Genomic DNA, 23,846 nt, shown 5'->3' with positions numbered 1-23,846 from the left:
AGATACACTGTTTACCTGAAGTACTGGTTTGCAAGTACTGCTTCTCTTCTGTCCTTCCCAAAATAAACTGTGAGGCAGCTGCAGACTCTGCACCTGAACACTCTGAGTGAACACCCAATGTAAATGATGGCAAGGCAGCATTTTGTGGACGCAGCCGCAGCACCAAAACCTGCAGAAATAAGTGAATGTCAAGTCCGTAACCCACGGTGTATCTGCAGTACGTGAAGGTTTGAACTACATTCTAGTCCTGATCTTTCCAGTCAAAACTGTTTAACAAACAACCCACCAAACAGTAAAACAAACAAGAAAACCCCATGCTTCCTCTCTACATAAAACTTTTCACAATTGTGTTTTCTGCCCACCACCTGGCTTTAAAAAGTATACGAACTTCTTTGAAAGATCATGTTTTTAGTCTGAACTCCAAATGAACAACGTGTAGGGCATGTAAAGAACAAGCACGTCATTAATGAAAGCTTTTCTCTAAAAAGGATAAACTTATTCTTGGGGAAAAGTGTGGAAACAGATGTTATCTAGGCAATATTCCTACAGGAAAAACGAATAATTTTGCCACACCTCAAAGGAAAAAATAATTGTGCTTAACAGGTAAGAAAATAAAAAAAATCAGAGCAAACCAAAAAATAAATCACAGAATATGCATCCTCGTTTTAATCATTAAGTATTACCTTTGAGCTCTGCTTTGGTGCTTGGCATTGCACTTTCACAGGCTACACACTTCGTGGCCTCTGCTTTGTTTTGAACCAAGCAGGTCTCCCAATCCCAGCTTCCTTCAGGCTTCTTGAATTTGTCTAAATCCAGAAATTCTCCAGAAGGAGCAGAAAATGCAGATGCACTACTACTGGTCACAGGTGTTGGACCCTCTGTGAGACAAACAAGACAGTTAACCATCCTGTTTGAACATGAACTATAAAATGAGCATTAACTTTTAAATTTGATTTGTCAAATCCCACAGAAATGTTCAAAACTACTCCGCAACTCCCCCCCCCGCCCCTGAAAAAAATAAAAGCCACCAAAAACCCACAAAGAAACAAAGAAACAAACAAAAAAACCAGAGTGGAACTCAAAGCTTCCAAACAACACACAACTCTGTTCAGCACACAAGCTTCTGCTGCTGTTGACGACAGTGTAACCTCCATAAAGAGGCCTGACAGGTGCCTTTTAAAAAAAAGGTGCCTTTTAAGAGAGAAGCAGAAGATAACGCTTCTAATTCAAAACCGGAAAGACAAGAATGGCTCTTCCCTTCCACAGCACACGCAGAAAACTTTTATCCTAGTATTACTTGCATCGCTCTTCCTCTTGACAAGTGCAACGTAACCGTGCAATTCACTGCACCATGGTCACAGTAAACCCCTCATTTCCAAAATTCCTCCTTGCAATGGCAAGAGCCTCAGACAAAGATGCCGACTGACCGCTCAGAGGTTGGAAGTCCAAGAGAATCAACTCTGTCTGAAATCCATTATCTTACCTCATGAAATTTCAGTCTTACCGCACAGGATGATTACAAAAGCCCGGTCTAGTCCATCTTAATTTGTTTCTTCCACGATATATTTGCACAGGTGTTTTTCGATGTAATGGCATGTTAAATGACATTTAGAGTCAAAGTTAGAATTAGAATCGTATTTTAAAAACAATACAACCACGCTCAAAATCAATTACGGTCACACACAATGGGAAACAACCCAGTACTGCCCTGAAGAAGTTACCCAGCGGGTCACTCGCTTTCTTGAAGCCTACCACTGACCTTCATAGGCATCTCTCTGCTTTAGCTTAAGACTAGTTAAGACTACACTGTCTTGAAATCTGGCTTCACATCTCCCCTCAATTACATACAAACGGTGAGTAGAGGCATTTTGGACACATTCTGTAATTTTTTTTACTTATTTTTTGAAAGAGAAAAACGCAGTCATTTTTAACTCTTTCTATGGAGTTCTCATTTTCGCCAGTGAAAAATCACTATGTTGTTTTTAAATTAAGTCACTCACTTCAGCCATCTTCCCTCACCAGCTGCAAAGCCGGGGGTATCTGCATTGATCCAGCTCCGTACTAATACATTTCACAATCAGTTCAATTTATGCGACAGGCTGGAACCTGGGCTGAGACCTCTGAAGTGCCTGTAAACCAATCCTGCAGACAGCCGCTAACCCATCAACCGTACCTGGGAATCGTGTTGCTTAAAATATTCCATATATGCAACGTACTTTTATTCTGTACAAGATTCACAGAGGCTAGGATGGAAACAACAGGAAAAAAAGGACCATACCTGGTTTCTCAGACTGACAGGCTACACATTTGTTATCTTCCGTCTTATTTGGTACAAGGCATATTCCACAGTCCCAAGAGCCTTTCGCCTTCTTAAATTTGTCTCCAAAGCCCAGAGTGGCTGTTGTGTCAGTGCTGCTCGAGGAGGATGTCACTGTCACCGAGCTGTCTGTGACCACTGGTCATGTCAGAGCAGGCATTACTCCCGTTCCAGGTTTTGGTGTCTCACATGCTATACATTTTGTAGCTTCCGGTTTGTTTTGGACAAGACATGTATCGCAATCCCACGTTCCAGGTACTGTTTTGAATTTGTCTCCAAAGCCCAGCATCCCTGCTGGGGGCGCTGCTGGCTTTGAGGTGTCGCATTGACTTGAACTTACTGTCTGTTTCATACTCTCAACTGTTGAGGCTTTAGTAGCTTGACAAGTTACACATTTGTCCTTTATGTCTTTGTTTTGCAGAAAAGGGTCACATGTATCAGATTGCCAGTACGATGCTTGTTTAGAAGTCTCTTTACCTGCAGAAAAAGTTGTTATTGCAGGCCTAGTATAAACCACTGTGCTTGTTGTAGGTTGTGCAGACGTAGAAGAGCGTGTTTTCAACAATCCAAAGTCTAGGAAGCAAGAAAAAAAAGTCTTCCTGTTAGCGCAGCACCTCACTACATGTAACTAAGTGACTTTACTAGAGGGCAAAAATTTCAACTCAGGTGCCAATGGTTACAACTAGACATTCAGACCGAGCGCAACAGGAAGTCCCCAGAAATCTTATCTAAACGGATGAAATTTCATCTGCTGCACTGGGTCACAACAGAACATTTCGTTAAAGCTTCATTTAACTCTTTGTTTCCAAGCAAGCTTTAAATCAACATTTTCACTGGTCGATACAAGTACAAACAGACAGTAGCTGACTGAAATCTGACAGTCCAACGTGGAATGGAAATAATACAATTTGATTAGGACGCGATGCCCAATCGAATCAAATTTCTAAAGCTCCTCCTTCCGTAGCAGATGACTCAAATCTACTCCAGTAACTGTACAGAAGTTTGTACTCGGAGCAGCAATCCAAACGGTATTTTCCCACAGATGCTGAATATTAATTAAATAATAAAAACTCAAGACAATTGAACAACTGTCTAATTTTCTATAATCTTTTTCAAAATGCATCGGACACAGGACAACTCCTTATTTAAAAGGTGGCAATTTTAACAGAAAAGACAAGCTACTAATACAGAAAGACTAAAGGAAATGCATCTTAAACAGCAGCTCAAGTTGCTTGTAAATCTACCTTGAACATAGTTGTTTTGTGGTTTGTTTGTTGGGTTTTTTTTAGTCAAAAATGAAGTCTTTGAACAATGTGGATTTAGATTCTGCTTCTTTTAAACCGATAAAGAAAGTGAATGTCACTTCACTCAGAGGTCTTTCCTTAAACAAAATGCACAATGTATTTTCTCTCACTTAGCTCTTTCCAGTAGAGAAATGTGCTGCCTTCTTAACAAGTATGTAAGTTAGAAGAAGACTTTTGGGAAAAGATCAAATTCAATAAAGCCCTTTTTCTTAAAAGATATCTTTTCCACAGACACACTTTATGAAACTGTTGAAAACAATTGCAATTGCTTAAAAACAAAATTCAGAAAAGGGTTTTTAACGTAAAACACTCCACTTCTGTTTGCAGTTTAAATTTTAATCCACAGGAGCCATTGTAAGCTAAGGCCCAAAGATTCGCAGCTTTCGCCATGTATTTGGAACTGAAGCTCTTTCCTATTCTTTCTTCACCTGGGCTGAAGGTGGGACAGGAGTGTTGAGTTTTACAAACATTTCCTTTTCAATTCCACAAATTGTATTTACTTAAAATGAAACACCGATTATCTGGCTAATTCTCTTAGTACCTCATTTACAATTACATCCTAACACGTAAAGGAGATGCAACCCATCTGCTTTTCATCTTGCAGTTTTACTTCCAGCAACAAACACCACTTAGAATAGAAGGGGGCAGATGCACCCTAACAAACGCAGCGCTTAATGTAATGCTCTCCTACATTCATATTTATAGCAGATACTCTATTAACCATAAGTCGTGTGTTGGTTTTTTTTTTAATAAAAAATGCTAGCGTATTTTTTGCAGCATCTTTTTAAAAGGAGTTCATTATCTCACCAGGATTTTTTAGAACGTCTAAGACGCTTCCTTCCTTTAAGACGTGGGCAGTGGTGAAGGGACCACCAGCAAAATCTTTGACCTCCTCTTTCTGTGTGTTGATGTTGGTTGAGGTGGTGGTGTCTTTTGAAACAAAAGAAAACAAAACCAGCTTTCACAATGTGACCTAGTTAGAGCAGATTATACTCACTTTTGTTAGAAACAAGAATTTCCAGCTTTCATGCTTCTCACATAAGAATCTTCACAAATTCTACTTACTTTGCAATGCTTTATGATTACAAGCAAAACAAAAAGCAACAAAACAAAAAAAAAATATAAAAGCAGATCTGTCACTGGAAAAATACTGCAGAAGTCCAACACTGCCTGGAATTGCTAGCATGCGCAGACAGGAGAGATTGAAGATTTAATAAAGAAAAAAAGAAAAATCAGCACTTCAGATCTGAAGTGCTAAAGTTTCAGTTACCTAGGGTAAGAAAGGGCGTCACTGGAGTACCACTGGGTCCAGAAAGTTCTGCCGATTTTACAACGGGAACACTAAATGTAAACCCAATCTGCTATGAACAAGAGAGGTTTTTCAGATTCTCAAGCCACAGGAACTTCAATCGAATGCACACACAAAACCAAATCTGAAAGCTGCTCTTCACATTTGTAGCACGCATGCTGAATGACAAATTATAAGCCAGAAGCCTACATACTTTTCTCCATCAAGGCAGATTCTGCTTTAGTGTTCTGCAACAGCCTACTAAATGCCTAAGAAAAAAGTCAAGCTCCTTTATTATTTTACTTACAGAAGACGTAGGTAGCACTTCTGCCTCAGTAGATTTCACAACTGGAGATGAAAACGCGAACTCAGGACTGCTAACAGTACTTGTTGGTTGTATCTGTATTTTCAAAAGAATTAAAGGTTTATATTTAAGAGCAACAACTACCTGAATTCACTACCCAACAGAAGTCCCGCAGTGACGTCGAAAAACCTGATGTTTGAGTTATTTTGCAGATAAAAGTAATAATAAAACACAGGGAAGTTTCCAAGTGGGTATAGGACAATATCTTCAAAACCAAATTCCAGAAACTGAGAGGAAAAGCTGGAGATGCTACTTAGGTCTAAATGCACGGAAGAGCAAGCCAGGAAGCTGAAGAATGGCAAACTCAGCCCAATGATACTCCAAGAACTTCAGCAAACACCTCAACATGTTAAAGCAGCTGTCTACTTCAAACCGTACAAAAAATATTTCAAGTACTCTGGAACAGATTAATGTTTATTTTATTGCAATAATATGCCAATTATTGCACCCTAGGCTCATCCTATGTGAGGCTTATATGACCACGTTACCTCTAATTTAATAACTTAAATAAAGTTGTGGTTTAACCATTGCAGGCAACTAAGCACCACACAGCCACTCGCTCACTCCCTCCAAGTGGAACAGGGAAAAGAACCGGAAGTAAAGAAGTAAAGTTGTTAAATTTGAGGTAGCATTAATGACTCATCGCATGTAATGGCTACCTGGAAAGACAAATGCCATAACCCTGTACATACTCCCCACTCCTTCCCCTTCTTTCCCCCAGCATTTATTGCTGAGCACGATGCTAAATGGTGTGGAATATCCCTTCGGTCCTCTGGGCTCCGCTGTCCTGGCTGAGTGCCCTCCCAGCCTCTTGTGCATCCCCGACCTCCTCGCTGGCAGGGCAGCGTGAGAAACAGAAAAGGACTTGTCACTGTGTAAGCACTGCTCAGCAACAGCTAAAACACCAGTGCCTTACCAACACTGTTTTGCTCACAAATCTGCAACACAGCATCATCTAGCATCATCTACTACGAAGAAAATTAACTCTACCCCTGCCAAAACCACTATAAATAACGTGGCATAAAGTCCACACCCCCCTTCCCCCGCAGACTTCCACAGCATTTGAAGCAGTTATACAATCACGTTAAATGGGAGTTGGCAGGCTCTAAGACTGAGAGAAGCAGAATCAAAACATTTATGCCTTTTTCCCCAAACTGGCATACAACCCCAATTCATTCAGCTGCGTAGAAACTAATATTTGTTAGTTTCATGAGCACCACAGAAAAAGTCAACTCGCAATAAAGCAGTATACTCATTGTAAACATTATTTATAGCATAAAGATCTACCTTGCCCGCCGCCGTCGCTGCTGCATCTGACATGCCTGCCGCCTCCGTTGAATTTGCCACGCTTGTCGTTGCCGCTGTTGACCTTGATATGTCCTTTGTCATCAGCAGATATGGCATGCCCGCCGCCATTATTGGATATGTCAAGCCTGAGGGCACTGTTGAACACGTTATGCCCGACGTCGCCGTTGTATATATCATGTCCTCCACCTCCTCCTCTGATAGATCTGTCAAGTCCTCCACCTCCGATGGATCTGTCATGCCCTCCACCTCTGATGGATCTGTCATGCCCTCCACCTCTGATGGATTTGCCATGCCCGTCGCAGCTGCTGGAGTTGCCGTGCTCATTGCTGCTGTTGAAACAGCGCTCGGTGACGCTGAGACAGCGCTACTACCAACGAAACTAGAATTGAACTGAGGCAGCGATGCAGCACTGATGGGTAGGGGTATGTTCGGTAGCACTGGTTCCTCCACTTCCTAAAGTTGCAAATTTTAATTTTTCTTATACAAGACATACTACTTTCTCACCCCATCGCACCCAATTTATTAACAAAATTAAATAGAACAAAAATCCATACAAATTAAGAGAAAGTAAGTTTCCAGAAGAAATCCCGATCTCCCCACCTCTGTCTACCACGTCATTTTAATTTATGGCAGGCCTGCTTCCACATTATACTCTATTCAACAACTGTACAGCAAGAACACTGAAAGTTAACTCAGGCAGGGATGTAAGTTGGTACTACTGATATTCAGTGCATCCTGTAGCTTACATCTGTTTCACAGTTTTGATTTGAAAAGTTTATGGAACTGTTGATATTTGGACCATTATTTTATTTGCGTTACAGGAATAAACAACAGTGTTTACGATTTCTTTATATTGCATCATCCGGAAGTCCCATTTAATGATTTGAAACTTAAATTAACTTAAATACTTAATATTAACTTAATATTAATTAAATACTTAATGTTAACGTAAATACTTAAATTAACTTACAGGCAGCTTATATAACATCCAATAAAAGAAAAAATAATCTGAATATTCATGGTCATAGTTTTATGGAATAGATTTTTCCTATTAAAATGAGAAAAAAACTCTCTCACAATGAGTTTGGTGAGTATCAAAAACTGAGTCATCGTTAGCAGACATGCACAATGCTCTCTTCTACTACTCTTTTTCACACTCTTGGCCTGTATCTTTCTGTATGACTTAAATATGAAACCAAAAATTAAGCTTTTTTTTTCTTTTTATACTTGGCACTCGTTTCAAGTATCATTCCTGTAGAAAAACTATACAAACCTTCACCAAAACTTCTCTTCTTAGGACTCATTCATTCAATTGCTAACGAGAAATGTTATAGTTTGAAGAATCTCCAAGGTAAGAGAATTAAAAATTTCAAAATTACATAAGCAAAGTTCAGGTATTCAAACACAGGAAATCAATTGGAGCCTGCTCTGAAACCCACAAGAAAACAAAAACAATGCAAAAATAAAGCGGTATTGTTATAATTTACTATGATGCAATAAAACTGACACACTTAGCTAGTTACTTCAGTAAGCTCAGTGACAGCAATTAATTTAAGAGTCACTTACCTGTTCTTGTACAGCTCTTGATAAATAGTGTATTCCTCTTTCCCTTCTCATTTTGCCGCCTCCGCTACTCACTCCTGAAGACAGACCATTGGACGCAGCAGTACTGAATTTGTAGCTGGTCACATTGCTAGCACACGACAGTACAGAAGTTGGGGGAAACAAGAGAAAAAAAAATTACCAGCCAAATTTTTTTTTCAAGATATTAGAGCTGTTATTAGTCCTAGAATTGAAACCTGCTGATCAGAAAAAAACTAAAGCTGTCTCACAAGTTGCTAAACGCTGGTAAATACTTGATGTTCTAAACAGGAAAAACTTTATTAACAGCAGCAATGAAAAGGACATACATAAGTGCACCGTTCACATGGGAACAATGACTAAGCCAGAAGACCTGAAATAGAAGAGCTGATTTAGATTGTTATTTTCCAGTGCTTCCTTTAAATAGGACTGGTTCTCTGATTCTGCGATGCACGTGTATCTTTTGCAGGGATATAAAAGAACAGCTCACAAAAATACAGAAAGAGTGCACATATGCACACATACACATGGGAAACACTGCCAACAGCTCTGATAGAATAGGGACGCCTTAGACTTGTGTGGCAAGGTAATATGGCCTAAGCTTCAGAAGCAGCTCTGGCTTTCATGTGGCCATCAGCAGGAACAGCAGAGGTGTTTGGGTATGCCAACATTCCAGAAGTCTTTTCAGACATGAATACAGATCCCTTTTGTAAGGCATACAAAGGCGTTTTTCTGGTACTTAAAAAAGCCTAGCTCAAAACCAGAAAGATATCCTAATCCAAGAGCAAATGGGGAAAAAATAACCCAAACCAGAAGTGGAATAGGGAATAACTCTAACAAAAGTACTATGGCAAGAAAATGAAGTATGCCTGGAAAAACCGTGACATCAAAGCTTATCTTGCAGCCAATCAGTCAGTCAGTACAGAAGTGCATTAGATCGCACTGGAAGACACCAGGTCAAACTCCCACAATACTGAGGAGGAGAACTGGTCTAAACTTGTCAAATACTTGACAACAGCCTGCTTAGCACTGTAACTGCATAGAGGAAGACAGATCCCTAAGGCATATGCTCAGATTTTTCTCTAATCCGAACTGTCAATCCATTAGAATTCTGAAAAAAGTCTTACATCAAAATAGATCTTCATTCAGACAACTATCGCTTGCCCATAACAGCCCATATTCCTCTTTCTGTTAACACCTGTGAGCTTCAAGGGGGCAAAGACAGTTGTCAGCCTTCAAGCAAGTCTAATCTACAATTGGACTCAGGTTTAAAATATATACACACACACACACACACATAGATATATAGCATTGGTGGGCCAGAGATTTACTGAGTATTCCAACTCAACTGTCCAAAGGGACTCTTGCCAGCAGATCAGTGTGGTGCTCCTGCTCCAGAACATGGCACCCAACAGAGACCAGCATCACAAAAAACACTACCACCACTACCTACTCTACAAACAAAAGGTAGGGCACTGCAATAAACTTTGTGAACGAAATCAAAAGCAGTATGACTTTGCTGTATCTCCTTCCTAAATGGAGAAGTAGAAAGGAGTTCTAACAGAGACAATTTAGAACAGTTTGAAAAAAACATAATTAAAACCCAGCACCTGATTGCACCTGTACCAGAACCTTAAAGCCAGTCGCTTCCACCCCTAAAAAGGTGGTTGTTGTGAAGTCCAACTTTTAGATGCCAAAACAAAGTGTTGAGTTCTTTCTGCAAGCCAAAGAATGCCCATGGTCACCTAAGAATTGCTTGGCAGATGAGCATAGAGTCAACAAAATTCCCTGCTACTGTTCTTTGAAAAGAGCGACCCCCTAAAAACCGAGTGCAAAGTCTCTTAACTCAAGCATTATTACCCAAAACACCATTTTCCCAGAAGGAAAAGCCATCAATATTATCTGGAGGATAACTCATTTGACCTAAACCAAGAAAGCAGTATAACACAAAGCAGTCTCCTCAAGAAGAAATTCAATTAATTCTGCTGGATTTTTTTTATTTTAGAGATGAGTTAGCATTTGGCCTCAAATGATTCTAAAGAACACATGGTCTTCATGTGAACTCAAAGCAGACAATTAACTTCATCATGAAAGGAGTATTAAAAAAAAGAATAATAAATCATAAACCTTCCTCCATGTTTTTGCTTAAAAAATAAAGAAAAAAACACATCAATAAACATCCTCCTGAACTGTAACTCACTTCCCCTACTTCACCTTCTAAAGAATACTTCAGAAAGAATCATCCCATTAGGACAGAGCTTTCAAACTGCAAGCAATTAAATAGCTAAAACTAATAGCTTTTCCCCTAGGGAACATTAGGAGGGACAAATTATTTTGTTATAAGTAAACTGAGTTATAAACCATGAAATATCTGTCAAAGCAAAATTTGTAACGCTACAGATTTAGTTAAACTACAAAATGAGCCATATTTCCTGTAGAAGGAAAAAATTAGGCCTTCAATAGCAAAGATCCTTTCTGTGGATACAGCATTATAACGTGCCTCGTTTCCCATCTTCATATCCTACTCAGAAGATAAACTTGGGATAAAAAGTGGTGTATCAGTAGTTTTATTCTTGCTCATCTTCCTTCCTTTCATAAAAACAACAATTTTCTCAAAGTTATATTGATCTTCAAACACAATCCAGACTTTGCAGCTGCCTCAAAATACAAAATTTTCATTGGATTTCCCATTCCTTTTACTGAGAACTGTCACCACCTTTCAGGTGCAGACCGTACTGAAAAAGGAGATTTCTTTCTTCCTTCAAGTAAGTTTTAAATTAATAGATGTCATACCTTTCAGATGGTTCTGCTCGCTGTTCTGCAGGCAAAGTCTTCTCTCTCATCCCCTGCAAGTTAAGTTTAGTTCAAGACTTAGCTGAATATGTACAGAATACACAAAGTACCAACAACCACTTAATGTGGTTTTTTGTGGTTTTTATTTTATTTATTTATTTTTAATTTTATAGCACTGAATACACCTCACCTACTTAACGTTGTTCCCTAATTCAGCATTGTGGGTACAGTTCAGTTAAATTTTGGGGCTAAAGTAAGCATCACTGCTTCACTCAGCATTGAGGACAAACTGATAGAACACTAAATCAAATTTGTCAAATCCTCCAACAAAGAAAGTAATTACTTTAAACAAAATGACAAAAATTGTGTGTGTGGGGGGGAGAGTTTTCATCAAAACTTGTGTTTACCAACCCCGTAAAAGGGACATACTTTTCTGTTTTCTATCATTTATCAACAAGAAAAAAAAAAAAAACTCTACCCCCCTAAAAACTAAGCAGTTGCTGCTATTTCACAATGGTTCCCACTGCCTTAAAGCTCGCCTCAAACATACTATCAGTACTTTTTGCAAAGATAGGATAACAATTGGTTTGAGAAACATTCCAAGACTGGAAAAAAAAAACAGGCACATAAGGACTCAAAAATGTACTCACTTGGAACTTTGTGTCTACTCTCTGGCAAATTTTGCTGGACTGAGTAGTTGAAGTCGGTGATGGTTCAGAATACCGCGTATAACGCATCGGTTGACGGTTTACCGTTGGTGTCACAAGTCTCTTAACAGGTGGAGGCTGGAATGCATTCTGGGATTCCAGCTTTGAAAGGGAAACAGCAATCAATTTATCCTTACGTCCACCCAAATTAATTCCAATATTTATTGATGAAAACAAATTACAGAACTATAAACCTCCCCCCATCGGTCTTGGCACTCAGTGAACGCAATTTGAAAATTCTAAAGACCGTTCAACTTGTAGAGGGAAATCACCAGAAAACCAGTAACGAAATCCATAAAGCTATATATAAGTAGCCAAAGTCTGACTGAATTCCATTTCAAAATTTGGCAGTTAGCTTCATAGACAAAATAATTCATGCTACCATAATTAAAATAACCCATGTTCCTAGAATATGCTCCTATCTTTTCCTCTGCCCACACTGTGATTTTTTTTTTTAGTAGCTTAATTCATTAATTTAACATTCGAAGTGTTAAGCAACTAATTATACAGGCTTCTGGGCTTCACATTCCCTACATTTTCCCCCTTCAAAGTTACACAAATAATAGAACACACTCAAAAAAAAAACAACTTGTCAGTCTTACAATAATCTCATTCATTAAAATATGATCCAATGCTTTACATGTGCATTAGATGCACTTCAAGTAGTGGGTTTGACTTCCCTTTTCAAAGCATTTTCACAGACCAGAGTTAATTTTTAACACAGACCACTGCGTGTTCTGCAAAACTGACTTAACTGAACTGTCAGACAGAAAACAAACCCTAAAGGCTACAAGATTTACCGATGGCTCCGCCTGCGGTCTTAAGGATCAGAAAATACAGTCTTAGGAAGCATGCTATTGTTCAAATCAATACCAACAGGAAATTTTTGTTTACGCTGCAGCTTTAATTTCACAGTATCTCCCAGCTCTTAGTAATAGGATTCACACTCTCTCTAAAGTATATAAAAATGCGTCTTTCTAAAAAATATTACATTCAGTTTGAAACCTTGAATAAGACATGTTTTATGTAAGTTCACAAATCTACTTCGAGTGAACGACGGTTCATTGCTGGTTTTAAAGGTAAAAAAGAAAAATATTAATTCCCCCAGTTAGGCATTTAATACACCAAGAGCTATTCTGCCTGGTACAGTTCCTTGAAATAAGAAAAATACCACATCACTGCTACCCACTGCAGAAGTTTAGCCCGAGTGCACAAGTGTTCCGTCAACCGCATGTTCACTTTAGCAGGAAAACACACGATCGTCTCCTCAGCAAATAATTGCTTCTCATCACGGGCTACCCTTCTCCCGCCACCATTATGAATTCTAGTATTATGAATAGACAATCTATCTCCTTTCACCCACTGACAGCTGCGTGCAACATTCATTTAGTGGCTGACAATTTCAGGCTCTCTGTTGCAAATCTGGCAGATCTTTCTTAATGCCTTATCACAGGTGTATTGCTATAATATAACTGAGAATTCACACCAGATTTGGTTTTAGTTATTTGGATAATATTTATGATATACTTCACTTCTCCATGCCCTTGTAATTTGGCAGATGGTGAAAAGATGGTCCAGGAAATCTGAGATGTTTGTAAACTCTGAAGTGATTGTAAACTTAATTATACATCCATCCAATCAAGGAATTAGCACAGAAACTTCTTGAGACACTGTCCCTTTTCTCATTAGAACAGAAGATGAAAAGTTTGCACATCTTGTTATTTCCTTCAGTCACCTGATCTTCAAGTGGTCATTTAAGGGTTTTGCAATTTAATAAGCCCAAGGATACCCCTAACTAAAGTCGTCAAAAAAAGATGACTAGTTTTCATTTTTTAAAGAAAATGAAAGGAAATCATGCTTTACCACAGCATTATCACCAGTTCTGTGCTACCTCCAAATAGGAATTTAGGAGCGTTAAGATTTATAGCGTCGGAAAAGAAAAAGAAAAAAAAAAACCTCTACCCCCCTAAAAACTAAGCAGTTGCTGCTACATTCATTTTAGAACTTTACCAAATGGAGATTGTGCTGGCTAAACAATACAGAGATTGAAAGAGTTAAAAGCAATAAGCAACCAGTATTACTGTCCACTTTGATTTCCAGCCTAAGAAGCCCATACACTTAACAAGTGGTCATTTGTACACTCAGACTGATACTGGAAACACAGATGTTTTCGCAGAAAGAGATGCCCATTTAATTTTATGGAAAATTTATCAGACTCCAACGATGGTTCATCGCTGGTTTTAAAGGTAAAAATGAAAAATATTAATTCCCCCAGTTAGGCATTTAATACACCAAGAGCTATTGTGCCTGGTACAGTTTTGCAATTTAATGATACCCCTAACTAAAGTCATCAAAAAAAGATGACTAGTTTTCATTTTTTAAAGAAAATGAAAGGAAATCATGCTTTACCACAGCATTATCACCAGTTCTGTGCTACATCCAAATAGGAATTTAGGAGCGTAAGATTTATAGCGTCGGAAATTAACAATTTTCCTCCTCTTTACTTTGAATGGTGATAAAAAGCACAAAAACTAGTTTTCTGTGCCCGAATGAACACGGAAGTCTGTACAAAGTCTATATGACCACTCAAGGAGTATTTTTCTATTTGTGATCATTTCTTCAAGAGAAAACTTGCCTCAACGGGAATTTTAATATGCAGCTTCACCCCAAGTTGGGGGACAAGATAAAACGACTTGGTGTGTTCTAGAGTTGTTGCTCTCAACTTACAAAGATAACATAATTCTTAACCTGAGTAATCTTCACAGCCCATCATCTACTGTGGATACATGCCAATATTAACTTGATTTGATGTCTATGTTGTCACTGAGGTTTGAGAAAATTTTTCTAATAGTGATAAAGCATTGAAAAAGTTATCTACCTCAGCTTAAGACATTATTGGTTCTTACCTTTCTTCGTTTGGACTGGAAGTCAGTAATATCCGGTTTATCTATGTCCGGAGGCTGAGGAAAAAACAAAGCATAACTATTAGAGGGCAATTTTTTTCTCCTGAGAGAGAGGGTTCCCTGCAACAAAAATGTGGGGGTTCATGGTCAACTTACACAACACAGCGGCAAAACAGATGCCATTCTTTTAGCATCCTGTTGAAAAAATAGCGCAATAAATTAAACCTGCCACAACGTAAGGAAGAATAGTTTTATCTTTATCCTTTGATGGCACATTTACTAAGTTTTATAAACACATGAAGCAAAAACAGATTAAAAGAAGTGCTATTTACCAACAAAGGGCTTGACAGCTTCTCCATTGCCTCCAAGATGCGCCGTGCTGAGGTACTTAAGGTAGCGCGGGACCGCACAGTTTCTTGTCTAGCTTTCGCTCTCCTTTGTGCCTGAAAAATTAGCATTTTAAGTGTTACAATGGTCAATTCTGAGCTAAAGAGGCATGTATTTTACGTCCCAAGGCTACACTGATGATACAATCAATATATTCTGATGACAGAGAAACATGCAGTCACTGGGAGTTTAAGCCATAAAGAAGAGAATACATTCGGAGTTTAATGAAGTTTACCTTGGGCCTCAGTGCATCTTGCACGTGCTTGTTGCACGAGCAATAAAAGAACTCCGTACTTGTAAAAGGTCAAGACGGATGATGCTAGGACTGCTAAGGCCTCCGAAGCAGTAATCAGGGAAACAGAACTCAAGAAAAGGCTTGTGGTACAGAAAGCATTTTCAGTAACAACACAGACCTCAGAGTTTCACGATGGTCTAAGTGTACCATCTTAAAATCAGTGTATACAATCATAACCAGGAACTAGTTTTACTTCTCTCTTGCTTCCTCCCTTCCCCCAAGATTAAAGTTGGCTGCAAATCTTTGTCTTAAAAGATAAAGATCTGATTTAAACTGTAACAGATCTAAACATTACACTGAAAAAGTAAACTGTTTATTTGCACCACCCAGCTTCAAATATCAGTCGAAAACTTCCTTTGGTGTGACTTTTTTTCTTCCCAGGTTAAACCCCTCAAATAACCACACTGTGCTTATCACACGATGTGAAGACAGGAAGCAGACCACGCAGCATAGAAAAACACAAGTGAGACTCACAGAACCACAGAATGGTTAAGGTTGGAAGTGACCTCTAGAGATCGCCTGGTCTACCCCCCCGCTCAAGCAGGGCCACCCCGAGCAGGTTGCCCAGGACCATGTCAAGTCAGCTCTTGAAGACCTCCAAAGAGGGAGACTCCACAGCCTCTCCGGGCAACCCGTGCCAGGGCTCCATCACCCGCACAGTGCAAAAGCATTTCCTGATGCTCAGACAGAGCCTCACGTTTCAGTTTGTGCCTGTTGCCTCTTGACCTGGCACTGGGCACCGCTGAAAACACAATGGCTCTCTATGCTCTTTGCACCATCCGTTCAGGTATTTATATACACCAATAAGATCCCCCCTGAACCTCCTCTCCTCCATGCTAAACAGGCCCAGCAGTCCCTGCCTCTCCTCAGAGGAGAGGTGCTCCCAGTCCCTTGATCTTCTTGGTGGCCCTTCGCTGGACTCTCTAGTACCTTGCTGTCATTCACAGCAAGCAGCAAGAAGCAAGCTACTCTCTCCTTTAAAAGCCTAGTATTTTGGTTCCTCTTTTTACCATAATGCAGTAATATTGTAAAAAACAAAAATAGCCGACCAAAGAGGGTTCCCAGCTTTGCACCACAAGGTTTCAAGGTTTCCCTTAAGTGAGGTACTTCTACTGCCCTTTTTCCGTTGCAGAAATGGACTGTCAGAACAGAGCCAGCAAACCCGCGTTTTCATTTTCTTAAAATTCCTTTTGATTTATCGATAAAAGTCACTTTCATTTAAATACATTCCTACCAAACCTGATTTGACTTTCCTTTTCGATTCAGCTCTAGCTAATCAGAGTTGTCAGCAGTTTTTATTTGCTATTTCCAAGAACTCTTGGGGGCAAATAACTCTCTCCAAGAACTATATGAATCGTTCAAAACAGAAAGCATGTTACTGCTTATCTTGGGACTGCATTTAGTCCTGCATGCCTCTGTGTAACAGAAGAACAAAGGATCAGCAAAGTTGATTTTAGATATTTTCAAAGACTGCAGGTTTATACAACATATCCATAGCATGAATGTAGGCATGCTTGGAAAAGAAGATCCACAGATAAATATTAGCCAGGTTTGACTACTGTAGCTTTTGCTACCATAAAGACAAGTTTTCAAAGTTATGCTGTCATTGGTTTTTTTGCATCAAGTTATTTTAACGTAATGTAGTCAGAGGCAGACAATGGCACTTAAATGGAATTTTTTGAAAGACCTAACAACAGAGGAAACCCCAACTACCAACAACTAGCCCAAACTGTCATTCTTGTTCTTTCTGACAAGTATTACCTGTGGTAAAAACTGTCATTAAAGAATTTAAACAGAAATCAATCTCGTCTATTTTTGTAGACCAAGAGGGCAGAAGAGCAACTGTTACCACATATTCAGCTCCCTGCTCAAAGCTCCTTTGGCAGTGCTGCTTTTTTTATTTCCATCACTATTTCCCACTACACTACTTTTCTCATACCTGATAAGGTTCCGTCTTTGGCTGCCTTGATCTTACAGCTGCACCACCGGCATAGGCCGTCTTTCCGGGGTAAAATGGAGAAAACCCAAGCTGGTTTTGCTTAAAAACAGACGTGCTTCCACGTACCTACGGAAACACAGTATGAGAAGTGGATAGAAAAACAGGTACACATTCAAACTGATTAAAAGAAATACTGTGCAGTACTTACAGGACACAGTCCTCCAAAAACAAATAAACTGAATGCAGGTTTCTTAGAGCTAGCTGCAGAATGCTGCGAGAGGGAATGAGTTCTTTCATCTTGTGTGGGCCAGAGCAGTGACGATGAAGTATTTTTTAAAACTGCAACATCTGCCAAAATGACGTATGCTAGATGTAAATGCCTCTCGTACGTACAGAACTTTAACAATAAAGATCACACTAATTCAAGTTCTTCAATACAGAAAAATAAGCATGACTTCAGCTTCTTTAAATAGATCAACTTCACGTACAGACTGAAAACCAAGTATCACCTACAAACTTGAAAACTGTTCACAGAGCTGCAAGTAGTTTTCAGCAATCTTACCAAGTTAATACTGTGCTTCCAATGCAGATATTTTTTTCCTTCAGGCTAAGATAAAAGAGGACCGCATAAACATCAGTGCATTTGTACGGACAAAGCTTTTTTCTGTGTTGGTAAAAGGCTGGAGGCCAGCACAGATCATAATCGCACAGGTTTTAAACCTGGAAGATTCCCCAAAGGCTGCTCTAAGAGTTAACGATCTTCTGCCCATGTATGTTTTACGAAGACACACCAGAAAGTTCTAGTGCACTCAGGTTATATTGCTAAAGCCCAGCAACTCTACTCTCAGCTGTACAAAAGTTCTCTGGAAAACCTGCTGAGCACACGTCAGTCCCTGTCTATATGGGGGACTAGAAAAAGCTGCAAACCTGCTGTTCGCCCTTTCAGCGAGAAGACCTACGTACCAACCTACATCGACACGATGCTTATTTTTTATTTTAAAATGGTGTGCTTTCCTCAATGAATTTGGCAAAAGACATGAAAGTATTGACAGCTGAAGCCTTCTACCAAGAAAGGTCAAAAAACAGCCTATAGCTTATGACAGAGTAGTTTCTTTATCTTCTCTTGCTGAAACACAGGAAAACATCTCGTGTTCCTATTTGTCACCTGCACTTATTCACATTTAACCAGCTGTCTGTTAGATATTCTGAGTCACTCTTCCTTCTAGACAATCAGCCTAGTTGTCAAGCTACGGCAAGTCAGCCTGATTTCCTACCGTCCCAGTTCAAAATTTACATATAACCTAGCTGAACGTGTATATTTCAGCATTGACTCTTTCTAACATCAGGGTATCATAAACGTATTCCAAAGCACGCTTCTATTAAAAAGGTGATAGGATTATATACTTCTAAAACACTAAAAATTCAATTTAATTCTCGCATCCAAAGTTGACATTCACCTATTTTATTTACTAAGGTGATGTGGAATATTAAAGAACGCAAGGTACTTCACATTAAAAAAAAAAGTCAATTAAACAGAGAACACAAAAATCACCTTCATCAGATGCTCTAGAGGAGGAATCACTGGTTGTTGGGATGTTATCATCGTCTTGTTGAGAGGTAGAATCTTCTATTTCTTTTATGAAGGACAGCCTAGGACTGCCAATGCCAAATATAGAAGATGTCGAGGGCTGACAAGGTGGGACAGGAGAATCCAGCATGGTGTAATTCAGACGGCTCCGATGAAGAGAGGGCCTTGTTAACACAACTGGGAAGTTCAGTGCTGATCTACTTGTGGATGGTTCTAGACAAGAACAGGGAGATAATTAGCTTTGCTATAGACAAGCTCACAGAAGCCAAAACCTGTTTCCTATCGACAGCCATGCTATTGCCAAGTTCTAAGGCAAAAAGAGAGAAGCCAAATTTAACTTCTTCCTCACCCAGATAGGGTTGCATCTAACTGTCTGGCTACAACAACAACACTGCTTGCGATACACAGTATTAATGTTGCATCCAGAAGTAGTTAACTATGAGGTTTTACAACACCACATTCTGACCCCGTGCTCAAATGCTCTAACGCTGACTTGGCCGTTCACTAAATCAAACATATATACTCCTTCTCCCATGTACAGCTTGCAATAAGCTTTACAAAATTTGAGATTACACGGTAAATTACAGATAACACTGCAGCTTCCATAATATTGGAACAAAGGTTATATTGATCTGAATACACAACATGAAAATGAACGTTTGCAGTACTTTTTTCCCAAGTTCTTCCATATCAGCTCACGTTAGAGGCAAAACATCATCTCCTACCCATTAACTATTGGGATTTTGACCCAAGGGACAAGGATGTTGACCCAAGTAACCAGATGAGCATTTTTCCCTCTTGAAGCAAAGGGTCTGCAAACAATGCCAGTGGCCTGGAATAGGTGGCCTTGAAGTCTGTCTTGCTAAATGAATGGAACTATGCATGGGTATTTTGCCTGATGAAAGCCTACTGTCTCTCCCAGGAATCTGGGCAATTCAAATGACTTTGAGCCACTATCCTCTTGATACTTGAACTGAAGCTTAAACTAGTTAGTTCAATCTTCATAACCACTGCAGTACCACTAATTAGCTCTCCAAACCATGAGCAGATTTTTAGGACAGCACCGTTTGAGATACAGAAAGGTATTCAGGCGGAAGGCCACCCAATATAGGCTCCAGCACACTGATACCTCAGAACTGAAGAAACACATTGGTTTCAAAATGTAGTAATAATTAAAAAAAAAAATCTTATTCTTAAGCATAGTAAGCGACACCCACGGACAGCAACATAAGCTGCAAAAGGTTCCAGGGTGTCCACCTGCTCCTGATCTCCTGGAGTTAGCAAGCTTGCAGTGCAGCTGTTCTTAATGAAAGCTCCTTTCACGCAGTTACCTAGGAAAGCCAACATGTGTTCCTCAGTCATGAAGACCTTCTCTATTCTTTTCTCCAAACTCATTCCCAAGCTACAGCTACACAGAAAGCCATCAATCTCCTTGTTTACAATTAGATGAGATTGGAGGCAAAGATATTTCCTCATTGTTTTTTGATTCTGCCAACAACAGAAGCAACTGACTTTCCACATTATCTATGGTTACCTACGCACGCTCAGACAAAACTTCTTTACTTATTAAAAGCTGACTTCCCCAAAACAGCTAATTTAAGAGAAACTCAAATAAGAATAGATGCAAATTTATACAACAGGACTACAGGAACAGTGAGAGGCACTGGATATAAGACAAATTAATCTTTCATGAGGTAAAGGACTTGCAAACCTCGTTGCCAACGGTCAAATACCTTCTCAAAGACACCCCCTCCCCCCGCGTAGACCTTAAAGTTATTGAATATTTTAAGGATAATAATCTCATAAACCACATCCGTGCACAAGTTCCCCAGTTCACCATCAAGTTAACGAGGAACTTTACTAAATTGATCAAAGCCCAGAACAAAAAAAAAACACAAAACAAAGTCGGGACACGAGACGGAATTTTCCTCTGCCATTCTAGCATCTAGTCTTTTGTTTCGAAGACTGCAAAACAAATTAATTTTTTTAATTGCCTTAGGCAATTAGACAGATTTTCATTCCATATCTTTTAAAAGATGGAAAATGCAACCCAGCACACTTGCAAATGACTTATTTTCAGCATTTAGCACCTGGCTAATAGAGTACCTAAAGTTAACTGATGCCTTCCAAGAGCATAAGATGTATGCTTCGTAACTGTGTATACAGTTTAAAGCTAAGACGGTTTCACAAACAGTTGTTTTGACTTTTTTTGTTTTTTTTTTCATTCTGTCAAAACCCTCATTCCAATTTCCTTTTGAAATTCAGATTCAAAACTAGAAATCTGTGAATAAATACAGATGGCCAGAATTCCAAATGATTTTTCACATACCTCGTCTACTAATTCTTGCTGGTTCAGGCGTGAATCTCTCATCGATTATGGTATCTTCATCTGAATAATCGTGGTGATAGTTTACCGGAGTCTCCTCCTGGTTTGCAGATTCATTTCTGTCTACACACTCCTCCTCACGCTTATTGAAATACTTCTGCAGCCAGGCCGGTACAATATTTTTCACCGTTTCTGTCATTCTGCTAATTATTCCCTGCTTGAAAGAAAAAACACTTGTTTAATTACAGAAACGCAGTCAACAGCATATGCTGGGATACCACCTTCCACGGACCTTGAAGACAGATATTATACAGCAAATATTCAGAAGACGACGACGAGGTTGATCCCTGGCATAGGATCGCTACACTTCTGGTAAACCTAAAATTCACCTAAGATTGATTTACAACTACCTATCACTTTCTGCACTTCCAAGTGACCTTGGCAAGGTTCAAAGTTCTGAAACCTCTGCCAAAATTCACCAGCAGGTCGTCAATCTGCAAGGCTATCAGGAAACTCTACGCCTGAACAGCTCCTGACCTACAGACTTGTTCCAGGACTCTTCCTCTTCGCACCCTCACGTGAAAACCAACTAAACCAGAAGTTCAGCAATTATCTACTGCGACAGTCAGGACCATACTACCCATTAAAATCAGTGAATCTAAATATTTTCAATTTTAGTAATGCTGAATTGCAGTGACTATACGCACAAAAAACAGTTCTGCTCTCAACAGTCAGGCTAACCCAGAAGATGTCCTGGAAGAAACACAGCTATAGCTATAGCACCAGCACCTCCTCTTGCAAGAGCCTTCTAAAGCTGTTGCTGTATTTTGTAGAAGACTGACTCTGCGGCATACATCGGGTACGATCGGAGAATTCCCACCTGACCGAAAGCCCCAGGAACTACGGTTAAATAAAAGATACATTAATATAAATGAATATAATTAATAATAAAAATTAATAATAAAAAATAATATCCAGAAAGCTGACAATCATTAGCTAGGCATCCTGCTAATCATCCCTCCTGCAGGCAGGGGGAAAAAAAAAAAGTAAATTAGATCCAGGACTAGTTCCCAGGAACTTTGAAGCTGCTAACTATACTGTCTACAGTGCCCAGGCACCTTCAGAGCTTAATGGTAAGAGACAGAGGGTTTGGTGGGCTGTAATTACGATCAGAAGCACACAAAACACATCTATTTAAGTATTTCTAAGAATCGACTTATCGACTAAAGTTGTAGGGGGAAGGATGAGAAAAACAGCGGGGTAGGGATCAGAACCAGAGGTATAACCTCACAAAATCGCATCGGTCGCTTTCGTGCCTCCCCAACTGCATCACTGAGAGACAATTAACATTAAGCCACAGAACCTTCTGCAGAGTGGACATGATATTGAAAATAAACTGAAATTAATTGACAAATGCTCTAAGCAAGCTATCTGCTCAAAGCTCGTCCTTTTACGTTATGAACATTTGCACGATTCGTCTGGTTACAAAGCTAACTGCTATAATAAATGCACACATGTAACACCTATCAGTTTGTCTATTTATCAAATCATTAAAATTCTTCCCCGATAAGTTACTGTTAATTTGATCTGCGCTGGATGTGCAGCAGCCATTCTCTGTGCAGAATCCCCCAGATATCCCCACGCACGTGTTTGCTCTGGCACACTCTTTAAATAAACCTACTGGAAAACACGCAGAGATAACAGACAATGGAAAAGTTAGAAAACCATCTCCACTGATTATTTTTAATCCACGTGTAAGGTTTATCAGTTAGCTACACGGTGTCGGCACACGCAAGCTATGGCACTTTCAACATTAATGCACTGTTCAAGCCAGAGGTTTCAACGGTTGCTCTGTAAGCGTGGGGAATGTTTGCATTGCCCTTCCAGGCCAGCTTTAGATGGACAAGATTGATTGTCAATATATGGTATAAGGGACTTGGCATTTCTGCAAGTGATAAAAACCTAATTGAGCAGCTATCCATGCGTAGCGCTCCCTTGGTTTTGCATATGATAATCAATCCCCTCAGCTACGTTGCTCATTTCATAGCGGAGAGGTTTTGGCTGAACAAACATGTGCAGAGGGCATCTCCAGAGCATCTCTCTGGGCGTCCTGACATTTCTTAGCAAAGAGCTGCTGGGAGGGATCTCGGCGCGTCCCCCCTCCAGCACGGGGATTTTCACACCCCGAATTGACGGACCGCTTTCACCGTCAACCTGCTGTACCCTACAGCACAAACGAGAAGCAAAGCCTGGCAGGTAACGTTCAGAGAATTGATGATGGGCTGAGGAGGGGTGCAGGGAGCGGGGAAAGCCCTGGGGGTGGCACTGGGGGTCCTGAGGGCAGCGGGCTGGGGGTGAAGGGGAGGGGGAGGAGGGGGGTAATGGGCTGGGTAGAGGGGTAAGGGGGTAAGTAAGGGGCTGAGGGGATAACTGAGGGGGTTAGGAAGGGGCTGAGGGGGTAACTAAGGGGGTAACTAAGCCGTTGAGGGGGTAACTAAGGGGGTAACTAAGCGGTCGAGGGGGTAACTAAGGGGGTAAGGAGGTGGGTAGGGGGTAACTAAGGGGATAAAGGGGCGGGTAAGGTAAGGGGGTAAGTAAGGGGGTAACTGGTGGGCTGAGGGGGAAGGGCCCGCTGTGGGGGGGCCGCTCCTCACCCGCTTGCTCCTGGCACAGGGGGGCTTCGCGGCGCCCAAACGGTGGCGCCGCCTCTTCACCTTGCCGCCGGCCGCTCCTCCTCCTCCTCCTC

General features: G+C 40.1%; 2 protein-coding genes across 2 annotated transcripts in view; both read right to left on the bottom strand.

Annotated features, from left to right (window-relative positions):
- Positions 1-2,454, bottom strand: part of LOC310894405 (uncharacterized protein C6orf52) — an 8,463-nt gene extending 6,009 nt beyond the window's left edge. The window contains exons 1-3 of the mRNA XM_083824467.1: positions 2,279-2,454; positions 684-878; positions 16-169 (exon numbers count right to left, since the gene is read on the bottom strand). Of these exons, the coding sequence (XP_083680593.1) occupies positions 16-169; positions 684-711 (182 nt within the window). The 5' untranslated portion in view covers positions 712-878; positions 2,279-2,454. The remainder of the gene's footprint in view (positions 1-15; positions 170-683; positions 879-2,278) is intronic.
- LOC310894382 (nuclear pore complex protein Nup153-like) lies at positions 2,454-23,846 on the bottom strand. Its single transcript, XM_083824408.1, has 15 exons — positions 23,755-23,846; positions 21,104-21,314; positions 18,739-18,987; positions 17,395-17,534; positions 17,187-17,312; positions 14,898-15,008; positions 14,569-14,622; positions 11,606-11,764; positions 10,956-11,008; positions 8,148-8,274; positions 6,561-7,034; positions 5,217-5,309; positions 4,892-4,979; positions 4,429-4,551; positions 2,454-2,890 (listed from the first exon to the last, which is right to left on the bottom strand). Exons 2-15 carry the CDS (start codon positions 21,297-21,299, stop codon positions 2,460-2,462), a joined length of 2,424 nt encoding a protein of 807 aa, XP_083680534.1. The 5' UTR covers positions 21,300-21,314; positions 23,755-23,846; the 3' UTR covers positions 2,454-2,459.

This window comes from Anser anser, assembly GCF_964211835.1.
Source record: "Anser anser genome assembly, chromosome: 2".
NCBI classification, from domain to species: domain Eukaryota; kingdom Metazoa; phylum Chordata; class Aves; order Anseriformes; family Anatidae; genus Anser; species Anser anser.
Note: the sequence above shows the minus strand (reverse complement) of the source record. Positions and strands in the feature narration are given on the sequence as shown.

Excerpts from the sequence above, each read along its gene's own strand:
- LOC310894382 (XM_083824408.1), bottom strand. The coding sequence starts at position 21,299 with ATGACAGAAACGGTGAAAAATATTGTACCGGCCTGGCTGCAGAAGTAT. Across the intron at positions 4,980-5,216 it reads AAGTGCTACCTACGTCTTCT|ATTGGGTTTACATTTAGTGT; the intron begins GTAAGTAAAATA and ends TGTTCATAGCAG. Across the intron at positions 2,891-4,428 it reads AGACGTTCTAAAAAATCCTG|ACTTTGGATTGTTGAAAACA; the intron begins GTGAGATAATGA and ends CTTGCTTCCTAG.